The following is a 24,041-nucleotide window of genomic DNA, read 5'->3' as shown; positions in this document are numbered from 1 at the left end:
CTGAGTTGCTGCTGTGCTTAGGGCAGGGGTGGAAAAATCTCAAATGCTTAAAGATCAGCATGCGGTGCCTGCCGCTGGCCCAGGTCCAGGAGGGGAGGCACTATGGCAATCCCAGGCCTGAAGAGAGAGCAGCTTCAGCCAGGGTAAGCTCAAGAAGAGTAACTGGGGTTTGGGGCTGCGAGTATTGAAGAGAGGCTAGAGGTGACAGAATGTATTTAAAAATAAAATAAATAAATACAAGAGCAAACCAACAAAACACTGTAAAAAAATAAAAAGAAATAAATAAGCCGACAGAACCAAGAAAGAACACTAGACAAATGAATACAGATAGCCTGGCTCCCCGAAAAAATGTTTGCCTCAGCTGCTACAAAATATTGTCTGGCCTCTCAAATCTTCTAAATTAGTAATTCTGAAACCTGTCCTGGGGGAACCCTAGCCAGTCGTGTTTTCAAGATATCCACAATGAATATGCATAAGATACATTTGCATGCAGTGGAAGCAGTGTGTGCACATCTCTCTCATGCATATTCATTGCAGAAACCCTGAAAACCCGAACTGAATGAATGGGGCCCCCCCCCCCCAGGACAGGTTTGGGAACTACTGATCTACCCTGCTGCTTATGTATTCTTTTTCATGTGTACGAAAGCAAAACAAGGTGGCTAGTATTGCTGCTTCATTTTATTACTTGGATTATTTCTTATAAAGATTAAATGGGGAAGTGTAGTAACTAAAAAGGTCAAGCAGAATGTTGCTTCATAGTTGCTTAAGCTTTCCAGGATATGGGTGTTCTCTGCGTATAGTTTTGCAAGAATGCTTCATCATCGCAAGGTTTCTAGAGATCGTAGAAGAAGCATTTTAGTTGGTTTGGTGTCTGTTTATTTCTTAGCCTATGTTTTGGCCTGGCAGTCTTCTTCTCCTCCTCCTTTTGGGTTTCCAGCTCTGCTAGGCTGCTCCATTTTTTATAGTTGCCTGAATCATCTTGGGCTCTGCCTCCGGCAGGGTTCCTGTTGTCTTCTTGATGGTGATTTGCTTGCTTTGATGTTGCTGTGCGCAATGGATGTTTTGTATTTCTGAGCAGGCAGACACAGTCATTCGAGAGTCTTGCAGAAGAAAATATTTTGTACTTTTTTTTTGCCATATTTCATGAGTTTTACATTTAACTGTAGTTATCTGTTTGAACTTTTTTCTAGCAGTCATGTGAGCAAGATGGTATCCTCACTGACCTCCATTTCTATGCTACGGCTTCTGAACATGCTGGAGAGCAGTCCTAATTTTCCGGCTAACTAAGACTTTATTCGGCTATATCCTGCTGAGCACCTACTCAGCAGCACACCACTGAATAACTTGGACTAGCTGTCTGACTAATTTTATCCAGATAACTTGTCAGCTCTTCATGCAGCTGAATATCTGGCTACGATATATTTGTGTGTTTTTTTTGGTTTTTTTTTTTTTTTACAACCTTTTTCATAGTCAGGAGCAGAAAGTAGTGTTGTGATCCGAGTCTTTTAGCAGAGAACCCTTGTACAGCAGGTTCTGAGGCTTATAGTCCTCAGAGGTTTCACATTGACAGTACTGCTGTTCAGGCAGGGGGTTATCTGCCTATTTATCATCAACCAGCAAATACTGAAGTGAAAAAGTTATAATGGGAGTAAAAAAAAGATTCTGAGGTTTTATCCGGAGCGCATGATGCAGTAGGCAAATGAGCTGCTGTGTTAAAAAGGAGGCGCTAGGGGAAACTGTGCATTGGGCGCCCAGGAGAAATGGCTGTGCGCAGGTTTGGAAAATGGATGCTCGTAATTTGAGCGTACATTTTCCTAGCCTGACTGCCATCAAGACATTTTTTTTTTTTTTTTTTTTTCACGTTGCTGCTTTCTGAGGTTCGTCCAATTTTAATATCGCCACGATGTTAAGTTGGAGGAACCACGGAAAAGCAGTATTTTTTACCTTTTTTTTTGGGGGGGGGGGGGGGGGGGGGGGGGGGGCTCTTCAAAACTTACTACCAGCTCTGGGGCTAGCGCAAATTTTTGAGGGTTAAAATATGTGCGTCAGGCGCACAGCTATTTTTTTATATCGGGGGCAATACCTAATAGCCTCATCAACAAGGCATTTTCATGTGATGAGCACTATTAGCTACGTCCTAGTTTGGACATGCGTTTTGTGTGTGCTGATCCCCTTATTGCATCACGGGTTATGGACACGCATCCGACTGAGAGTTAACCTCTGCGCTAGCCTGCATGCACAGTATTGCATCAGCCTGTATGTGCTCTGTGCTGAGTCTAGGACACAGGAACTGCTTGTTTTTTTGAATAAAGATGCAGGAAGACCACATGCATATATTGTGAGCTAAGTTAGTGGAATGCCAAATAGACACCACCTCGCACATTTTATTTTTGGGTTCAACCAAATTTTATTTATTTTTAGACCAAAAGAAAACAACCAACAACTTCACACAGGTACATAATGTACAAATAATATATACAGGCAACATTACAGGGGATATTAAACAGGCAATCACAAAACAAATTATCAGGCCGATACAGTAAAGTGCAGCCACGGTTACCCTGCTTCTAACCCGCTTTCTACTCACAATTTGGCCGCGTTAGTCCAACCCGCGATTCACTATCCCTTTTAACCCATCCTTACCGCTTTTTTAAATCAACAGGAAATCCTTTCTGCCTGCGGCATGTATATGGTATGTAAACGATCGGATTAGCTATTCCATCCCATACAGTAATGTGCGCCCCGATTATCGCCTTTTTAACCTGCAGTTTTGCCGCATGTTTAACCTGCTAATTTACTGCCTACCCTTACCCCTGCATTAGTGTGGAGCGTCAGGCAAGCCCCGGCAGAGAGAGACAGCAATAGGCAGGCTCCGGTCAAAATCGACTCGACATGTTATTAAAGCAAATGTGAATAAAGTGCAACAAAAGTAAACTTACTGCATGTGAATGACAAACAGTCCTCTCTCCCCCCCTCCCGAGGCACGCACCGCGGCTACCCTGCCTCCAGGGGGCAGCCGGCGGTGAAAGCGGCTTCCAGCAGCCCCCACCGGCGAAGGTGGATGAACGCACGCCTGTACGTGCAATTTGGACGCTCAAGCCAGCGAAAGTGCATGACCGAACTATCATTTGGAATTCCAAAGCACCCCTCCAGACAAATCACCCTGCCATTCCCATTCCAAGAGGCTGGCAGTGGAAACCACACTAGCAAGACTACTCAGCCTGAATGCCATAGCCCTGGTGCCCACACCCCAACAAAATACTGGCCACTATTCCATCTATTTTGTCGTCCCCAAGAAAGAAGGAGCATTCCGGCCCATCCTGGACCTCAAGACAGTCAACCGTTACCTGAGGGTACCACACTTTCGCATGGAAACTCTATGCTCCATTATAATAGCGGTACAGCTGGGAGAGTTCTTAACCTCCCTGGATCTATCCGAAGCCTGCCTTCACATCCCGGTCCATCTGGACCACCAGCGATTCCTGCGCTTTGCGATACTGGGGCATCATTACCAGTTCTGGGTGTTACCCTTCGGCCTAGCTACTGCTCCCAGAACCTTCACCAAGATTATGGTGGTTGTGGTGGCAACTCTGAGGAAAGAAGGAGTCCTGGTACATCCTTACTTGGACGATTGGCTGATCAGGGCAAAGTCTCCGGAGGAGAGTCACCATGCGACCACCAGAGTCAAGAATCTACTACAGGAACTCGGGTGGGTCGTGAACACAGCCAAGAGCTGCCTACAGTCCTCCCAGTCACTGGAGTACCTGGGAGTCCGGTTCGATACCAAACAGAACAAGGTCTTCCTCTCCCCTCCAAGGAGAAGGAAACTGATGGGCTAATTGCGAAAACCGTTGACTTCGGCCCGCTCCAAGGTATGGGACTACCTCTAAGTCCTCGGCCTCATGACGTCAACTCTAGAAGTCGTTCCGTGGGCAAGGGCCCATCTGCGACTGCTACAACATTCTCTACTGACAAGATGGAACCCAGCATCCCAAAATTACTCAATTCACCTCCAGCTACCGACAGAGGTCCAGAACCAGTTCCATTGGTGGCTACAGGAAGACCACCTAAGCAGGGGAGTAAACATATCCCCACCGAACTGGATCATACTCACCACGGATACAAGCCTGCGAGGGTGGGGTGTCTACTGTCAGGAACTGACAGCCCAGGGGCAATGGAATAAAGAAGAGGCGAGCTGGAACATATAAACCGCCTGGAGGCTCGAGCGGTCAGACTAGCCTGCCTACGATTCAGCCACAGACTCCGAGGCAAGTCAGTCAGTCATGTCAGACAAAGCGACAACAGTTGCCTACATCAACCGCCAGGGAGGAACCAAGAGTCAGCAGGTGTCCCTAGAAATAGACTCCCTAATGACGTGGGCGGAAATAAATCTGCAAGAGATTTCGGCCTCCCACATCGCGGGAAAAGACAACATCTCAACGACTACCTCAGCAGGGATAGCCTAGACCCGGGGGAATGGTCGCTGGCACACGGCCTTCCGGCTGATAGTAAATCGATGGGGCCGCCCAGTCATGGACCTACTGGCAACGCATCTCAATGTCCAGGTCCCCAGGTTCTTCAGCCGCAGGCGAGAACCACAGTTTCCTGGAATCAATGCTCTCGTCCAGAACTGGCCAGAGGAAGACCTGTATGCCTTCCCACCCTGGTCTCTACTGGGCAGAATCATCCACAAGATAGAGCACCACAAGGGACTAGTCCTACTAGTCACGCTGGACTGGCCAAGATGTCCATGATATGCAGACATGCAAAGACTACTGGTGGGGAACCCTCTGCATCTACCCCCACACAGGACCTTCTCCAGCAGGGACCGATCTCCCACGAAGACCTGGCTCGATTCTCTTACGGTATGGCCCTTGAGAGGACTAGCCTGAAGAAGCGCGGCTACTCAAAAGCCGTGATCGACACCCTGCTCCGAGCGCGCAAGTTCTCCACATCTCCGTCTTACATACGGATCTGGAGAGTATTCAAAGCTTGGTGCAAAGAACACGGTCTCCTCTCGGGCAGCCAAGTTTCCCACGATCCTGGAATTCCTGCAGGACGGCATGAAGAAGGGGTTGTCTCTGAACTCTCTCAAGGTCCATGTCGCAGCACTGGCCTGCTTCAAATCCGATGTGGACGATAGTAGACTATCAACCCATCCAGATGAGTTAAGCATCTCTGACCACCCCTAAAATGGCCGGTGCCCCTACGGAACCTCAACCTAGTACTAGGCTTCCTAGCAGGGGACTCTTTCAGACCAACACACGGCCTGTCACTACATCTACTGACCTTAAAGACAGCTTTCTTGGTAGCAATATGTTCAGCTCGGCGCATCTCCGAACTGGAAGCACTATCCTGCCGGGAACCATTCCTCAGGTTCACCCCGGGCACCATACAGCTGCGTACTGTTCCATCTTTCCTACCGAAAGTGGTTTCCCAGTTCCACATGAACCAAATCATATCTTTACCAGCTCCAGATGAGCACAAGGACTCGGAAGACTCACGCCTCCTTCGCCACCTGAATGTTGGCAGAATCCTAGTCCAATACTTGAAAAGATCGGAGCTCTTGTGCAAAACAGATCCTGTTCGTTCTTCACAGCGGGAAGAAACAAGGGGAAGCAGCATCGCGGGTGGCCATAGCCCGCTGGATCAAAGAAGTAATCAAGACTGCCTACATAGAGGCAGGAAAGCCATTACCTTTACAAGTCTCCTGGGCCGAAACCAAGCTGCTGTCGCCGGCCGAGATCTGTCGAGTGGCGACGTGGTCCTCCCTACACACCTCCAGGTTCTACCACCTGGATGTTCAGGCCAGGGAGGATACAGCCTTCACAAGGGCAGTACTAAGTGGGCCACAGGCAGTCTCCCACCCTGTGCGGGAGTAGGTTTTGTACATGCCTGCATACCTCAATAAGCCCCACCCTGCCTCCCATGTACAGACTCCCCCCCCCCTCTGTAAATAACTAGCGATGCTACCTCCCTATGTAACCATAGTTATTGACCAGTTTCTTTGAAGGTCACATTAATGTTATAGTGTGGCCACCTGCTCCTTGCTTGTGATAGTACAGGTGCGTTTGCTCTGTTTTGTTTTTTTTAAATCATGTTCTAGAGTGGAAAAGAAAACTTGGCTGCTTTTGAAACAGGAACTGAAAAACCCAGACTGATTTGCCTCGTCCTTGCAATTGGAGGACAGGATGGCCCCACCACTACTAAAATTAAATGTCTTTATTTGGGGTCATAGATGCACTACGAGAGAGCTTCTAAACATGTTATTCTGCGAACGGTAAACTGTGATTGAGACTCTTTAGTTGCAGTTGCACATGTAGCTTCTTCATGTTTTCATGAGAGCTGGCAGCGCCTGTGTTCGTGCTTACATATCCACTGAATTGACACAGGTTTGACTTGTGCTGCATTGTAAGCTCAAGTCTGATTTGGAGGAGCTTTCTTTTTAGATTCTGGAGGGCAAATAGTCAAAAACATGAGGCAGAAATTTGGAAGATATTTATGAAAAATACCCATTGCAGCCTGAAAAGAGATAATCAGAACATGCAGGAGGTAAAACACCCTCTGTTCTTCCATGGAAACGCAGAGTTACTTCTGTTTTGTACATTTGTTCAGATCTGAATTTATTTAGACCTGCTTAAGGCTAGCGTAAGTCTGGGCTGGAGCCATGCAGTCCCTATTTCATCATATGGGGTAATTTTGATAGGCCTTCAAATCCAGTATAAACACCAAGAGGTCAATATTCAAAGCTATGTAGAAAGATACCATCTAAATGGCTAGTTTTGACTATTTCCTAAAAGTTAGCCAGGTAAGTCTTTATGTGACTAAGATTTAGCTGAATAAGCAAGGGGCATGTTGGGGCATTCCAGGGTGGGGTTGTGTTAGGTGAATAGTTTATCTGGCTAACTCAGATATTTGGAGTTAGCCGGATACATTATTGGGCTAACTCCTAGATGTACCTGAGAGCAGGTTTATACTTTAGATTTAAGTTAAATGGCAATGTACTAGATTTAAAGAAAACAAAATTGCAGGCCTACTGCTCTGAAGACAGCCATCCTGCTCCCTCCCATTCTAGCTCCAAAGGCCGAGCCTGGAGCCTCCTCCATAAAACTCCTTTCCATGAAATATTTAAAAAATGTACAGGCTGGTGCCAGTCTCGGCCCCTCCCCATCCTTCGCTCTCTGTTGAAGTATTAATGTAACAAATGTTATCTCTCCAGGGTCCCCCTTCCCTCCCTCACCCCAACCCATACCTTCCTGCCCTCAGCATCAGCAGTTTGTCATGCTGTTAAATACACAGAAAAACATCTGCACATGAATTGTGCAACTGGAACAGATACACAGAAGGCTTGAATTGGCAGAAGTTTGAAACTTGTGAACAATCATCAAGGCTTCTCTGAATTGTAATTAATGCCATCTGTGCAGCTGCTGCTGTTCCAGAGCAGGTAAACTTCAGAAACATATCCAGGTCTTTGTAGCTGATGCGTGGTTGGCCACATACAGAGGGATAAGAACCTATTGTATATCTCCCGAAAGGAATATCTCTCCATCCAAGAATTATATCAAAATCGTTGCTGAGGGATCAAACATTCTGACTACTCTTTCCACTTCAACCTCATCCATCCTCTCCTGTTCCCTTTAGGATAGGAGGAGGGGGTGACATCGGGAAGGAAGGGACTGGATTGCTACTGCTACTACTAGGGAGCAGAGTGGCTCTTCTCTTGTCTACTGTGTTTGCTACAGCCTTTGCTTCAACCCCTCTTCCATTTCACTGAGGCTGCCTGCGAAGGGAAGGGGCTGAAGCAGGAAGCAAAGAGAGCAGAGACTGAAGCAAAATGTAGCTTTCTTCAGATGATTACATTAGGAAGTGGGGGGGGGGGGCTTCAGGTTTGTTTGTGCTGTAAGTTGTATGTTATGTGGTAGTGAGCTAATTATGTGATTTCAGGGTACTGCTGCAGTAGCCTGGGAGCCTGGGGGACTTGACATAGTGATAAAGAGATAACACAAGAACTGCAGAAGCATGCTGAGGGGGGTGGGGGAGAGGTCCGCCGCAGGTGGCAATCGGTGGGGAGGGGTGCCATTGCCACCGGCAGGAAGGACCTGAAGCTGCACAGAACCATGACATGGAAGGGGAGGAATGCCCGCTAGGGATGTGCATTCATCCTGGATCAGGGAGCCCGAAACTCAAAGGAATTTTTCCCGAAATTTCGGGAAACATTTAGTTTCGGGTTTAGCAGGCACTAAACCAAAATTCGTGTCTCCCCAAATTTTAAAGGCCCGAACCACGGGAAATACGAGATTTCCCGCAGCGGGCCGAAAACGAACCTATTGGTTCGGGCTTCGTACATTCCTAAGACCTGCCAGCAAAAGGAAGGAGCTGCAGTGGCAGAGGCCAGCAGCACTGCCAACGTTTCCTGGAACAGGCCCAGTGTTGCCGCCGGTACTCCAGAAGCCGGCGGCAGAAGAAGAGGCCCCGCAGTGCTGCCGGCGGCCGAAGAATAGAGAGACTGGCCCTGTGAGAGTAAGTGCCGGTATATGGGGGTGTGTGGGGGGGATGTGTGTGTGTGTTTGAGAAGGATGCCTGTGTTTATGAAACAGTCTATAGAAGAGTGAGTGTGTATGCCTGTGGGTGTGTATGTTTGAGAAGGGTGCCTGTGTGTGAGGATGGGGAGTGGGGGTGAGAGAGAGGACGCATGTGTATGTGTGGGTGAGACAGGAATCCTGTGAGAGATAAAGAGGAAGCGTATGTGTCAGAGCAAGATGGAGGAAACGTGTGTCTTCTCTCACCAAGCGTGTATGTGTGTGAGAGGTAGAGGGAGCATATTTTGTTTGTGTCTCTGTGTATGTGTGTGTACCCCCAGTTCATGACAATCTCAGGGTGACAAGTAGAGAGTGGGGGATTTTTTAAATCCTTATAGTTTTAATTACTGGGTGTTATTTGATATCTGCTGTTTTGAAATACTTTATTGGTTTAGGATTTTTTTTTTTAATTTGTATAGAAGATTCTAATGAATATTATTCTATTCATCAGCTGTTTTGAAATGTATATTTTTTAGTATGGTTTTACTCTTCTGATTGATTTATATTTCTTGATTATATTATTTGAGGAACAATGATTTTCTGCTTTTCCATTGTTGCACTGCATACAGAATATGGCTTGTGGTTTCCAGTTCAGTTTTTGTGTGCATGAGTGCATGTGAGAGAGAGAGAAAAAATGTGTGTGTTAGCATGTGAGAAAGACACAAAGGAAGCATGTGTATGTGTGAGAGAGAGACACACAGGAAGTGTGTGTGTGTGTATCTCTCACAACACACATGCTCCCTCTGTCTCTCACCAAGCATGTATGTGTGCGTGAGAGAGGAAGCACATTGTGTGTGTGTGTGTGTGTGTGTGTATGTGTGTGTGTGTACATGTGTGCCCCTAGTCTACAACAATATTAGGATGACAGATATGGAGAGTCGAAGATTTTTAAAATCCTTAATAGTTTTAATTATTGGGTGTTATTTGATGTGTCTGCTGTTTTGAAATATTTTATCGATGTTTAGTTCATTTTCAAATTATATATTGGGGGGAGGGGGTAATGGTTGCCAAACAGGTCTAGGTAGGCCTCTGAAGAGAACAGTATTGCAAATAGAAGAGTGAGTACCAAGTGATTACCTTGCACTACCTATCAGATGCTTTAGTTTTCCATAGAAAAATTTCCATTTCTAAAAATGTATTGTTTTCATAAAATTCATTAGTAACAGTGAATGGATGCCAATAGAATACTAGGCCAGCCCTGCAAGTTCAAGCTTTGATTTGTTTGGGAATAACATTTAAACCACAGGAGGATAATTTTGAAAGTCATTCCCATAGGTAGCACTGCTTGATCAGTGGAAATGGGATTGGGATGCAATGATGTGCCTAGAGCCCATCGATCACACTGCCCACCTTCCCATGCATGGGAAGGGTTTGCATTTACGCACTTGCTTTTCATTTTTGTATGGAGGCATTTTTTTTCCCGAGCAAAACTACCAGCACAAATTAGCAGGTGTAAGTTGTTTGTGGTATAGTTTTCAAAGGGAAGTCTTGATAAAATCTGTGGGTAAAAGATACCTGTGGACTTTAACCAGTGGTGGGAAATTACAAAATTACTCCCAATGTTTTTTTATTAATTCCTGTACAACTATTTGACTATTTGAAAAACTTTGAGATTAAATATGGGAAATTTAATGTTTTGTTGTTTTTTTAAACTAAATATAGGTTAAATAAAATGCCAGATCAGATCATACATCCATTTAGGGTATTGGGAAAATGTGGATAGTAACTTTTTTTTTTTTTTAAGAAAAATGATGCTAGTTTTATGCGAATGAGATACTTTGCATGGGGAAATTTCCAATTCAAAGATTTCCTGAAAACCCACATTACCGCTATATATAGAGAGACAGAAAATCAGGTATCAAGAGATGCAATCAGAGACCAAAGAATGTGACACATGCAGAATTAGTCCAACTTCCTTGTTCACTACTGGCCTAATTAACAAGAAGTTCCAGGTTGCTTCTGTGTAATACACGCTGTAAGCGCCAGAAGGAAGTCCTGAGGCACAATGCAAGTATGAAGAACAGCACTAGCAGTGTGTTTGAGAGACTGAGATCTGACTTCATGCCCTCTGCCTTACGCGTGAGGTTCGTTCCTGCCATGGTCTGCACCAAGCAAACCCATTTGGAGACACCACCCTCAGAACTGACTGCGCATGGTTGAAATGTGTTGGACTCACATTCATAGTCCCAGGGCAACTCTGAATGTTTTGAAAGGGATAATGAGGATTATGCATATTGGAGCTAAGCTGATACTGTTAAAAAGAGGTTCACATGACCTTTGCAAGGTACTTCAGGCATCTGAGCTGAGTTACCGTATTTTTCGCTCCAAAAGTGGGGGAAAAATGTCTGTGTGTCTTATGGAGCGAATATAAAAAAATAAAATAATTAACTACAACCCCCCATTCTCCTGAACCCCCCCCCCTAAGACTTGCCAAAAGTCCCTGGTGGTCCAGCGGGGGTCCCGGGAGCGATCTCCTGCTCTTGGGCCGTCGGCTGCCAGTAATCAAAATAGCGCCAGTGGCTCTTTGCCCTTACTATGTCACAGGGGCGTAGCAAGTCTTGGGGGGAGGCGGTGGTCAGGAGGGTGGGGGTTTGTAGTTAATTAAATTTGAAGGGTTGGGGTGGGGTTTTGTTTTTTATTTTCCATGAAAGAAAACTATAAAAGTTTTCTGATCCAGGGAGTGGACCAAAATGGCCCTCCCCAGTCCCGAAAATGAAGAGGACAAAAAAAATTGTATGCACACCCCTAATTTGCTCCATAAGTCGCACAGATGCCCGGGAACAGAGCCGGTTTAGCACACCATTTTTATTTATTCTTTTTTAATTTTCGCCCTCTGAATCCTAGGTGCGTCTTATGGAGCGAAAAATACGGTATTTATTTATTTATTCAACACCATAGTCTATGATTTTTATTCACCAACATCTGCTGCTGGAACTGTTTCTAAGCCGACTTTGGGTGAAGCGAGCTGGAAGTTTCTTTTACTAAGCTTAGATTTTTCTTTTTCTTTTCCCCCTCTAGAAATTTTGCTTTCTAGAAGATGCACTATTACCGATATTCTACCGCAGAAGTCAGCTGCTGTTATAAGTACTTGCTCTTCAGCTACAACATTATCTTTTGGGTGAGTTGAAAGGGGAAAAATTCTCTTGATCAGTCTTGCTTACACCTTTGTTAGTCACCAAGTTTCTGTAGACATGAGCGAGCCAGTTTTAGCGTTGACACTGACTGTATCCCAAAGTAGCAATGGTATACACTGGCAACAATTGCTTGCTGTTTTGAAAAGTACATTATCTGTTTATTTGTTTCATCTCTTTTCTAAAGATGTCTGCTTGTTGGCTGATGCTCTTCTTGCAGGTCTTATTCCTGGATTTTTAGATTTGTCCAAAAGTGCTTCATGCCTTTTAAAAGTGGGTTGGAGAGGGATATTGTAAGTCTTTTATAGCCACAAGCCCTGTTTTTATACCTCTGTCCCTGAGTATTCATATTTTAGGTGTGGGGAGAGAGGGGAAGGTGCTTATGCATGGTTCAGATCAAAACGTATGCAACTTGTAATGGTGGGGTTAGGTAAGAAGAATTGTTTTTAAAAACTGGAGACACTTTTTTATTTCTCCAGAATCAGACAAATATCAGAAAAAGCAAAGCATTATGAATTGACTTTCACTGCCAGCTGAATTAATTAATAATTTTATGGTGGTACTGCAATTTGAAATAAAATTCACCCATTGAGTAAGATCTGGATTGTGCAAATTCAAATCTGATACTCCCTAAATTAATACTCTGGGGGGTGGGGGGGGTGTTTTGGGAATTGTTTTTGCGGGGGAGGTCAGTTTGTTTTCACAGGAAATGGTCAGGAAAGGTGTTTATCATCATCATAAAAGGATGTAAGGATTTTGTTTTCTGAAATATTTATGAATATTGTTTTTGAATGAACATCAACTTCACTGGTCAGGCCTACGCATTTCCTGTTGGCTAGTCTGCTCTAGCTCCTGGGCTTCCAGCCTAACTGGAATCTGCTTCAGCCTTTCTGCTGTGGTGATTGGACTGTGTGAGAGTGCTATGGGAAAAGCCCTTCATTTCCTGCTGGCCAAGGTCATCACCGCAGCAACCTAACTGCAGAACTGGAAAGCCACATGCTCTCTGCTGCCTGCTCCTAGACATCAGTGTTGTGGTGACCATCTCTTACCAAGGGCATGCGCCGGCTTCTTTTAGATCCTATCAGCCATATAGATCCTTCCAGTCAACTGGTAAGAATGTATTGTTGTATGATATGTTGGCGCTCTGTCGTCAACCAAAGGTTTAGGGGGGTCGGGTGTGGAAATTTTAAAGCTAGGTTGTTACAGAGACCTTGTTCACTGAGTCTCATGATTGGGATACTGCCATCCCTGGTTATAACCTGATGATAAAGACAGAGAGGACAGAAAAGGGGGAGGAGTAGCTCTTTATATCAAAAACAATATCCAGGTAACTGAAATGCAAGGCACATGGGATAGGGAAAAAGCATTATGGGCCGTCCAAAAAAAAAAAAAAAAAAGAGCAGTGTGGTCTACAGACTTCCTACTCAAACAGAAGAACTGGACAGAGATCTGATTAAAGACATTCAGAAGGTGGGAAGGAAGGGAGACATGTTGCTTGTTGGAGTATCCTTTCTGCAGAATCTACAAAAAGTAGAGAGATAGTGGATGCCCTTCAAGGGGCTGTGCTCAAACAAATAGTAATGGAGCCCATGAGAGAGAATGATACTCGATCCAATGCTCACAAATGGGAAAAATGTCTCTTAATGTCCGGGTATTTGCCCACTTGAGCACCAATCATCAGACGGTATGGATTGATATTGCAAATAAGATACGGAGATGTCTCACACAGACCTGAGTTTTGAATTTCAAATATACTGACTGTCAAAATGGGGAAGTTCCTGGTGGAAGAAACCTGGGAAATGGGTGTAGTGGAACAGTGGGCTAAATTAAAATGCCACAAATCTGTATGTTAGAAAAGTGAATAAAAGTAAGAGGAAAAAGAAACCGATCTGGTTCTTAAAGGAGGTGGTTGAAAAATTACTGGCAAAAAGAACAGCGGGCAAAAAGTATAAAGGATCCCAAAAAGAGGAACACAGGGAAGAATAACTGGTGAAACTGAGGGAGATGAAGAAAGAAATCAGGAAAGCAAAAGAGATAAGGTGAGATGACAAAACATTTTTCAGATATATCAGAGAAAGAAGGGAGGCCAGAAATAGTATAGTGAAATTGAAAGATGGCGAGGAGCAATGTGTGGAGAGAGATGAAGAAATGCTGGCAATATTAAACAAATACTTCAGTTCGGTGTTCACTAAAGAAGATCCTGGAGAAAGACCGTTGCTGGTTGACAAGAATGTAGATTGGGGGGGGGGGAGGAATGGGGAAGGCAAAACTGTTTACAGAACAAAACGTATGGGAAGAGCTAGGCAAACAAAGTGGTCAAGGCCATGGGGTCAGATGAGGGTACATTCCAGGATACTGAGGGAGCTCAGAGATGTGCTGGCGGATCCGCTGAAGGATCTGTTAAATAGATCCTTGGAAATGGGAGTGGTACCATGGGATTGGGGAAGAGCGACGGTGGTCCTGCTTCACAGGAGTGGTAGCAGAGAGGAGACTGGAAACTACAGGCCGGTTAACCTTACCTTAGTGGTGGGAAAATTAATGGAGACTCTGCTTAAGGAAACAATAGTGAACTATCTACAATCAGGTGGGTTGCTGGATCCGAGGCAGCATGGATTCACTAGGGGAAGTTCCTGTCAGACATATCTGATTGATTTTGTTGATTGGGTGACTAGAGAACTGGATCGAGGAAGAGCGCTTGATGTGATCTTCTTGGATTTCAGCAAAGCTTTTGATATAGTCCTGCATAGAAGGTTTGCGAATAAAATGAAAAGCTTGGGAGTGAACACCAAAGCAGAGGTGTGGATTACAAACTGGTTGACTGATGGTCAGCGTTTATTGGTAAATGGAAGCTACTCTGAAGAGAGAACCATATTAAGTGGAGTGCCGTAAGGATCGATATTGGGACTAGTTCTGCTCAATATCTTTGTGAACGACATTGCGGAAGGGATAGAAGGTAAACTTGTTTATTTGTGAATGATACTAAGATCTGCAATAGAGTGGACACACCTGAAGGAGTAGGGAGAATGAAAAGTGATTTAAGAAAGCTTGAAGAGTGTTCAAAGATTTGGCAGTTGGGATTCAATGCCAAGAAGTGCAGTCATGCATCTGGGGTGCAGTAATCCAAAAGAGCTGTATGTGATGGGAAGTGAAAGATTGATGTGCATGGACCAAGAGAGGGATCTTGGGATGATATTGTCTGGTGATCTGAAGATGGTAAAGCAATGTGACAAAGCAATAGCTAAAGCCAGAAAAATGCTGGGCTGCACAGAGAGAAGAAAAACCAGTAAGACAAAGGAGTGATAATGTTCTTGTACAGGTCCTTGATGAGGCCTCACCTGGAGTTCTGTGTTCAATTCTGGAGACCGTATCTCAAAAGAGACAAGAGACAGGGTGGAGGCAGTCCAGAGAAGGGTGACCAAAATGATGTGGGGTCAGTATTGGAAGACTTATGAGGAGAGATGAAGAATGTAAATATGTATACCTTGGAAGAGAGTATAGATCTTTCAGTTACCTGAAATGTTTTAATGATGCACGGACTTCAAACCTTTTCTATTGGAAAGGAAACAGAAGAACTAGGGATCACAAAATAAAACTCCAGGGGGGATGATACAGAACCAATGTCAGGAAATATTTCTTCACAGAGAAAGGTGGTGGATACCTGGAATGCTCTTCTGGAGGAGGTGGTGAAGACTAAAACAGTCAAAGAATACCCAGACATTAATAGACACTCTGATTCCCTAAAGGCTGGAGGATGGAAATGAAGAAACTGGTACATGGGGGTAACTTGCTGGTGCAGCAGTTACTACCCTCAACAAATAAGCCTTGATGATTTTGATGCAATTGCAATATTGCTCTCTGCTTCAGCAGCTAGGGAAAAGGGTAATTGGATTTAGACAATATTCAATGAGGTCCCTGACAAGCATGGGGGTAACCTGCACGGAGCAGCAGTTACTACCGTTAACAGAAGTTAACCAATAAGCCTTGATGCTTTTGATGGAACTGCAACTTCACTTTCTTCTTTGACGGTGTGGGGGGAAGATGGATTGGATTCAGACCAACATGGGCCCTGACTTTTACGGTCTGGGGTACTGATACGCAGGCATAAAAGAAAAAGCACAGGACTGCTTCTACATCCAAGACCATAAGCAAAGTATGTCAAGCAGCACTGTCTGAATTTTCAAGAAGGCTCATCATCCATTAAAAATGTTGCTAGCAGTAAATATTTTATGGGTTATCATAAGAATTGGGGATAACGAAGTGGCAGTTACTACCCTTCAGAGAAACATGGGGGTAACCTGCACGGTGCAGCAAATACTACAATAAGAAGGTTGCTGGGCGGAATGAACGACATTTTGGTTCTTTTCTGCCGTCATTACTATGTTACTATGTATGTTATATATGTTAGATTTGCCGATTGAAGTGCTGCAGGTTGATTTATATAAACTCGGTGATGCAGAGGAAAAAGTTGCCTGTGAGACTTGGAGATTCTATCCTGTTAATTCCAGTAAAATTATTTTTTTCATTTTATAAATATTCTGTCTTTTTTTTTTTGCCCTGACACATTCTTCCTCTTCCTTTGGGTCTCCAGCCCAATCAGAACCAGGATTGGGATCCAGCACCATGAGCCTTCATGCGCTATTACTTGGGAGCTTTGTCCCTCTTCTCCCCACCCCTCCCATGTTATAGCTCCTCCAAACTTACTTTTTGTGCAGTCCTTGCAGTGATTGCCCTCAGCCAGCGGCCATGCAACCAGGGCTCCTTCCAGAATCATCCCACCATAGGCCCTAAATCCGGCCACTAGGCGTCACCATTGCGTGATGACAGATTTAATCCACAGTGTCCCTGGGCCTGCCTGCATAGCAGAAGACCTGAGCAGGGAATTGAACCCAGATTCCTTCTTGGGGACATGCACAGCACGGCTGTCTGAGAAATCATGGGGCTACCAGATTAATGCTGCATAAACTTTAAATAAGGAGGGGAGCTGCAGAGAAGATTTCAATGCGTAATGCCCTGTTTCAAGATCACGCAAACATAGTGCAAGAAGCTTGCAGGTGCATTTGCTTACGCAGTTTTGAAATAGCACATACTGTTCCCGGGCACTGGTTGTATAGACCTAGAAATAGATGTGCATGCAGAGACCTCTACAAAAAAACAAACCAAAAATGAAATACTGAAGCTGGTATTTGAAAGATCTAGGAGCTAGGTGCTCAGGTTTGTTAAATTGAAAGTTTCCCCTATTTGAATGCTTACGTTTAGGGGCCTGTTTTGACTAGACATTTAAATTTAGGCCCCTAACAAGTGGCCACTGCCAGGGGAAGGGGTAGGGTAGGGTGGGGGATGACAGAGTTTGGTGGTTCAGTGATTTCCAGCTCGAGGCGCTAAATGATTATGAGCAGGCCTAAATTTTGGGGCCTTTGTTTTAGGCATCGGAGTTTCAGCAAACTCCGATGCCTAAATCAAGGAGCTCCAGCTTTTTTTTTTTTTTTTTTTTAAATCTCAGCCTCTGTGAGACTTTTCCATTCTTTAAATTTAGTCCTTGGGGCAAAGGTTCTACCAATGTATTTGTGCAATGATTTCTGTGGATATTTTTTCAAAAAATGTTTAAAAAAAAAATGCAGGATGTAAAAGCATGCTTTTTATGTGATCATGTTTGTTTGTATTGGACAAACTTAAAACATTTTCAACTAGCTTTTGAAAGTTGATACTCCTTTGAAATTAAAATGATTAAACACTTGAAAGTGAATGCATGTCCTTATTCAATAAAGCTTTTTTTCCCTTAGGCACAGAATAGGGAAAAGTCCTTTTTAAAGGACTTCCTATAGCATGGCAGTGATTTTTTTTTTTTCTTTCTCACCCCTTACTAAATCCTTGTAGATATCTGAACAAGCCCATAGGTTTCAACATATGTAAATGAGTGGAAGTGCACCCAGGCACACCGCCACTTACTGCTCCCTCTCCGCAAGCAATTCCTTTTACTTGAGAACTCCTGACATTTGGAGAAGAAATGTGGCTCTTGAATGCAACCTACAATTTTCTTGAATAGACTTCAGAACCTTGGCTCAGAATGCGGTGAGCCGATGAAGGGAGCAGAGCTCTGGAAAGCTGGTCCCCAAACCTATTACATAGGGTCAGTAAAAGGGGGTAGCCCCGGCAGCTTGTTTTGGCTACCTTTATTTCTGTTTGCCTTTTCCAGGAAAAGGGAGGACCCTAACTGAGGAGGGGGAAGGGTACAGCATGATTTGCTGAATTCTTCTGGTGACCTGTGGTCTGTCATGTTCAAGTCCCTGTTTTTGTAACCTCACAGAACCAACATAGTATGTGGAAAAGGTCAAAAGTCCTTTATACTTCCTGCTAGCTGAGCTATCTCTGGTCTCCAGTTCTTCCCTTCAGCTGATTCACTGTAAGTTTTCCCCTTTCTCTGCAGTCTATTTGTTTTCTTTACCTCAGCATAACTTCTATTTATTTATATATATATATATATATATATATATATATATATATATATATATATATATATAGTTTTTTGTTTTTTTTTGGGGTCCGCTTTTTAAGCAAAAGGTCACATGCCGTGTTCTTAGAGGCTTGTTTATCTTTCTCTTGAAAACTAGGCTGCTCCCCAGGTTGGAGTAAGTGTCCCGCTGACACAAGGGAGTGCCGTAGTAGGAATAAATGAAAACATCTGCATCCTCTCCGCTCTGTGTCACGTTTCAGATGTAAACGTGGCAAGTGCCCACATCCACCGCTGAAAAGTTAACTTTAGCCTTATTAAAAAAAAAAAAGTTTCTTTTGTATTCCTTGTGCCTTCGAGGCGGCAGCATCGTTCCTACTGATATTTGATTGGTTCATGCAGTACATTGATGTCTCCTTTGTGATGCCACAGTCTGTGTATTCCAATTGGCGCAAACTACCCAACTGTCAAATATACTTTATGTACACAGGTGGATTGTGGGTTCATTAAAAATTGCAGAAACCTGTATGTTACTCATGTCGTGGTTTAAATTGGTGTTGTATAAATTTGTTTACATTGGCTAGAAACGCATTATTTTATTTATGTATACATTCAGATTTAATTCATGCCTTTACATTGGTAGGTCAAAGCATGTTGCATTATAATTTCATTCAGTTTGAGAAGTACTTTAAATGCTGCTGCTGTTTTCTTATAATAGAGTGACTAGAAAAGATTTATTTTTTTTTTGCATTTTTATAATGATTAAAATAGAAATACAGTCTAATGTGATGATTTGTGGTGTAACATTTGTTTTTGTTTTCTTGTGATAGGCATGTAATTTTTCATGGGATAGGAGGCGATGTCCTTTTGTTGACTGCAAACTGGTTAAAAGACAGGAAAAGAGAGTAGTATTAAATGGTCTGTTTTCACAGTGGAAAAAGGTAGTGGAGTGCCTCAGGGATCTGCACTTGGACCGGTGCTTTTTAATATATTTATAAATGATCTGAAAAGAGGTACGATGAGTGAGGTGATCAAATTTGCAGATGACACAAAATTATGCAGAGTAGTTTGTTATATTTAGTGAGGTTTGTGTGGACCCTTGGACACTGTGGCAGCTGACCACACCCACGGGGGGGGGAAGTCCCGTTAGGGGCCACAGGTCAGGCTCAGCTTAGGACACACAAACACAGAGATTGATTTTTTGTTAGTCAATGTGATGAAGCCACCAGAGGTGGCAGTGGTGAGCAGCAGAAGTAGCCCGGCTGGGCTAGTATCCCTCAGGCGCTGGAACAGCGACTCCTCCGGTAGCAGTGCTGTAGTGGAAAGAACTGAGAATAATGAGTAGAGTGGAATAAGCACAAAGCCCCAGTATGGAGAACCCCAGGATAGGGAGAGCAGGCCCTCGAGGAGCGAGTACCTGATTCCAGGGAACAGCTCTGAGGTGATGGTAGTACTCACTGGTCTTGAAGATAGCGAATCCTTCCAGGCAGAAGAGAAGGTAGGAGCAGGCAGCGAGTCAGGGAACATGGACCCTCGAGGAGCGAGTACCGGTTTCCTGATAGCGACCTGAAAAGCAAATGAGGCCTCCGAGGAGCGGGTACCCCGTTAGCGTTGAGTCCAGTGGAAGATTGGAGAGGCAGAGTAGCTGGGTACGGAGAGCGAATCCCATCCGTAAGATTCCCCTTGCTAACTCAAAGGCTAGCAAACATCGTAGGCTTTAAATATCTGGGCAGCGAGACGTCATCACAGGGGGACGCCCCTGAGGTTCGTGCCAAGTAGGAAATAAGAGTGAGGGACACACGGCGCACGCGCCCTAAGGCACCAGCGGAGCATGGTGGGAGGCAGCGCCCAAGCCGGTCCGGGGGTGCCAGAGAGGACGGCAGGCAGACGCCGCGGCAGCCAGGCGTCCATCCATAGTGAGAGGAGGTGCAAAGAAAGAAAGGTAGGCGGAGTGAAGCCGTTGGGAAGGGACGGTTGCAACATAGTTAAATCACAAGTGGATTGTGATAAAATGCAGGAGGACCTTGCGCGACTGGAAGATTGGGCAACCAAATGGCAGATAAAATTTAATGTGGATAAGTTTAAGGTGATGCATATAGGGAAAAATAACCCATGCCGTAGCTACACAATGTTAGGCTCCATTTTAGAAGTTACCACCCAGGAAAAAGATCTGGGCATCGTTTCATTTTCATTTAATAAAATATATTAATTGCTTCACACACAAGGCTGAAGTGATGAACAATAAAACATACATAAATGGTAAAAACAGATAAATTAAAATAAAACTATATATATATATATATATATGAGTACATCCTCTTAACAGGGGATGTACTATAATTTCAATAGTTGATATTACATTGAAATCATTGTCTGTGTGTTATGGTGGTCAAAAAAAGCAAACAATATTAGGCATTATTAGGAAGGGAATGGCGAATAAAACGGAGGGTGTCATAATGCCTCTGTATCGCTCACTGGTTAGATTGCAGCTTGAATACTGTGTTCAGTTCTGGCACCACATCTCAAAAAAGTATAGTTGCACTGGAGAAAGTACAGAGGACGACAACCAAAATGATAAAGGGCATGGAATGGCTCCCCTATGAGGAAAGGCTAAAGGGATAGGGTTGTTCAGCTTGGAGAAGAGACGGCTGAGGGGGGATATGATAGAGGTCTACAAAATCATGAAAGGATTTGAACGGGTAATATGAAATAGCTTTTACTTTTTCAGATAATAGAAGGGCTAGGGGGCACTCCATGAAGTTTGCAAGTAGCACATTTAAAACAAATCGGAGAAAATTCTATTTCACTCAATGCACAATTAAGCTCTAGAATTTGTTGCCAGAGTATTTGGTTTTAAAAAAAGGTTTGGATAAGGTTTGGATAAGTTACTGACGAGATATCTATAAACTGCTATTAATTAATAGGGAATAGCCACTATTTATTGCTGGCTTTTAGTAGAATGGGATCTATTTAATGTTTGGGTACTTGCCAGGTTCTTGTGATTTGGATTGGTCATTGTTGGAGACAGGATACTGGACTTGATGGACCCTTTGTCTGACCCAGTATGGCATATTTTATGTTCTTATGTTCCCACACACGAGTAGTGGTCATTCCTAATTTGTACAGATTTTTTTTGCCTCCCTCCAGGAACAGGGACACTTTTTCCTTTAGTAGAAAGGCTAGAGGTTGTAGACCTTAGCTGATATCCTGCCCCCTCCCCCAGAAACTGAAAGCTGGGATTGTTTTGTACTTCTCTGTTTAACTCTTCAGTGCACACAAAGCAAAGCTCACAGAAGCACGGATGTGAAATCTTGAATATGCTCTTACTGCTTTAATGCATGATTGGTGGTCTGTTTGTTTGTTTCGTGCGAGTTCTGCTGTGGCTGGTAGAGCTCGGTTGATGTGCCCCCCTGTAGTCATAGATGTCTGCCTAAACCCATTTCGATGTGTCCCTTGCATTGTTAAGTGTAGTGGAACAAACTATCACAGCAATGCTGAATTTGCATTATGATTAGTTACTGCTACCCATGTTGATTTTTTGCATGGATAAACTGTGTGTATTCAGCTTTTTAGGGTTGTACTACTCTGGGTTTGATGCTGTAACCCTTTCAGTAACTTTCTCTATAATTTGCATTGCATTGGTGCTTGTGGAGTTCTAAACTGGTATGTGGGCAGAGGAAGATGCCATAGTAGGATTTATATATCTGGCACACTGTGTTATTTCTTTGCTTTTATGCAAACATTTGTAATTATGTGCAGTTGTAGAGAGTTTTGACTAATCTCCTGATTTTAATGATCAGAGCAGTTTATATTTCATTTTTATATCTTGCAGTGGTTAGTTAACAAGCTGAAGATGAAAGAAGTTGAATTTAGAAAAATTTGACCCTCCAAAAATGTTTGGCTACTCTCACCCAGTTCTAATTTTCTTTTATTAAAAAAAAAAAAAAAGTCCCAGGTTGGTGCCAGTGGCAGCCTCCACCTTTCACTCCAGCTGCTATGGGGAAAAAGCAAATAAATTCAAAAAACTTCCAGGTCGTTCATCTGCCCTTGGTCTCTCACTCTCTTCACTGTCTGTCTCCTGCCGGCCACCAGAACCCAACCTGTGGTGGGGGAACACCTGGTATAGGTGAAACTCGACAGTCCTGTTACAGGTACTTTCACCAGCCACAGCACTAAGTGCCCACTTCTGTGCCGATCATTGCAGTTGTTGGAGAGAGAATATTAGAGAAACAAAAGAGGCTAGCCGACCACTTTGAAGTGAAAACAAGAAATGTAAAGGTAAAAACTGAATGGAACAATTTTAAATAATAATAATAAAAAGAACAAATATGTCAGAATAGTAAAATCAAAGATGGTTTTTATATAGATATAAAATAAGAAATAATGAACAAAGATGAGATATTAACAACACTCAACATGTCGATGTGGCAGCAAATTGACTGCATTGGGGTGTAAAACTTAAGGAGGTTATTTACACTTTCGAATAATAGAAGGACTAGGGAGCATTCCATGAAGTTAGCAAGTAGAACATTTAAGACTAATCGGAGAAAAGTCTTTTTCACTCAACGCACAATAAAGCTCTGGAATTTGTTGCCAGAGGATGTGGTTAGTGCAGTTAGTGTAGCTGGGTTCAAAAAAGGTTTGGATAAGTTCTTGGAGGAGAAGTCCATTAACGGCTATTAATCAAGTTTACTTAGGGAATAGCCATTACTATTAATTGCATCAGTAGCATGGGATCTTCTTGGTGTTTGGGTAATTGCCAGGTTCTTGTGGCCTGGTTTGGCCTCTGTTGGAAACAGGATGCTGGGCTTGATGGACCCTTGGTCTGACCCAGCATGGCAATTTCTTATGTTCTTATGAGGTAACTTTCACAAGAGTTTTAGGGGCTTCAATGGGCCTTTGAATATTCACGACATAGGGCTTTTGAAAATTGCTGCAATATATGCTACTTTTACATGGGTAACTCCTTTGAAAATGCATTCCTAAGCAATCTTCTTATATTAAGTGTGCATAACATAAAAACATCTGCAAGACCACAAAAATAATACTAGAAAATGTATCCAAGAGTATCAGTCCTGAAAGTTCAAAGTCTCACAAAACGGTTTTGTTTGATTAGAAGCTGGTTGCCCGCTTTGATACTCCTTCTTTGATTCTGGCTTACAGTTCATGTAGCCAAAAATTATTAATGAGGGTATTCCTAGAGAGGCTCCCATCAGTTGTGGTGAGGTCTGAATAAATGAGCAAAGCCAGGGGTTAGTTGTGTAAATGCATCCTGATGTGGGGAGGTGGCTGTGGCAGCACATGCACTATTTCCTCCACTTTTCAAGTTGTTTATTCATAGACTTGTGCTTTACGTTGTCACAACCGACTGCACGGCCGGCACTTTCCAGCTGTGCTGCACAAATGGAGCAGTAGCATAAGCGCAATCCCAAGATAAACTCTGTATAAAGGTTCTGTGGCAGTGGTTTAAATGATGGTTTAACAATCTGGCATATTCATTCATTTTTAACTTTAATTATGTCATTTGTTTATATTTTGTTTTTTCTCATTTTTGGCCACTGTTCATCATTTTCAATTCTGGGAGTCAGAATATGACCAGTTGGAAACTTTTTCATCCTGTCCATAGCCTACCAAAAGATGTCTAAATTGACTACCTTAGGCCTTACCATGAAAGAAAGCTTTCATAGGCAGGAAAAGATGTGCTCTCCTGCCCTGCATCAAATATTGTACATTCATTGAACCGTAGCGAGAGCTTCCCTCTGACAAGACTGCACTCTCCTTCTGGCCTTGGCTTCCTGGTCTCGCCCCGCTAACAGCATTCCTTCCTTCGCTATCCTCTCCACATTCTCGTTCCAGTGCTGCGGCAACAGCAGTGGCGTCCAT

The 24,041-nt window shown here is 43.6% G+C and overlaps 1 protein-coding gene across 2 annotated transcripts in view; it reads left to right on the top strand.

Moving 5' to 3' along the window:
• TSPAN14 (tetraspanin 14) overlaps positions 1 to 24,041 on the top strand; it is a 132,792-nt gene that overhangs the window by 47,214 nt on the left and 61,537 nt on the right. For both annotated transcript variants that reach the window (XM_029609457.1, XM_029609456.1), the window contains exon 2: positions 11,598 to 11,697. In XM_029609457.1, coding sequence (XP_029465317.1) covers positions 11,617 to 11,697 — 81 coding nt within the window. In that variant the 5' untranslated portion in view covers positions 11,598 to 11,616. The remainder of the gene's footprint in view (positions 1 to 11,597; positions 11,698 to 24,041) is intronic.

Source organism: Rhinatrema bivittatum, chromosome 7 (genome assembly GCF_901001135.1).
Source record: "Rhinatrema bivittatum chromosome 7, aRhiBiv1.1, whole genome shotgun sequence".
Classification (NCBI taxonomy): domain Eukaryota; kingdom Metazoa; phylum Chordata; class Amphibia; order Gymnophiona; family Rhinatrematidae; genus Rhinatrema; species Rhinatrema bivittatum.
This window is presented reverse-complemented; position numbering and strand designations above follow the sequence as displayed.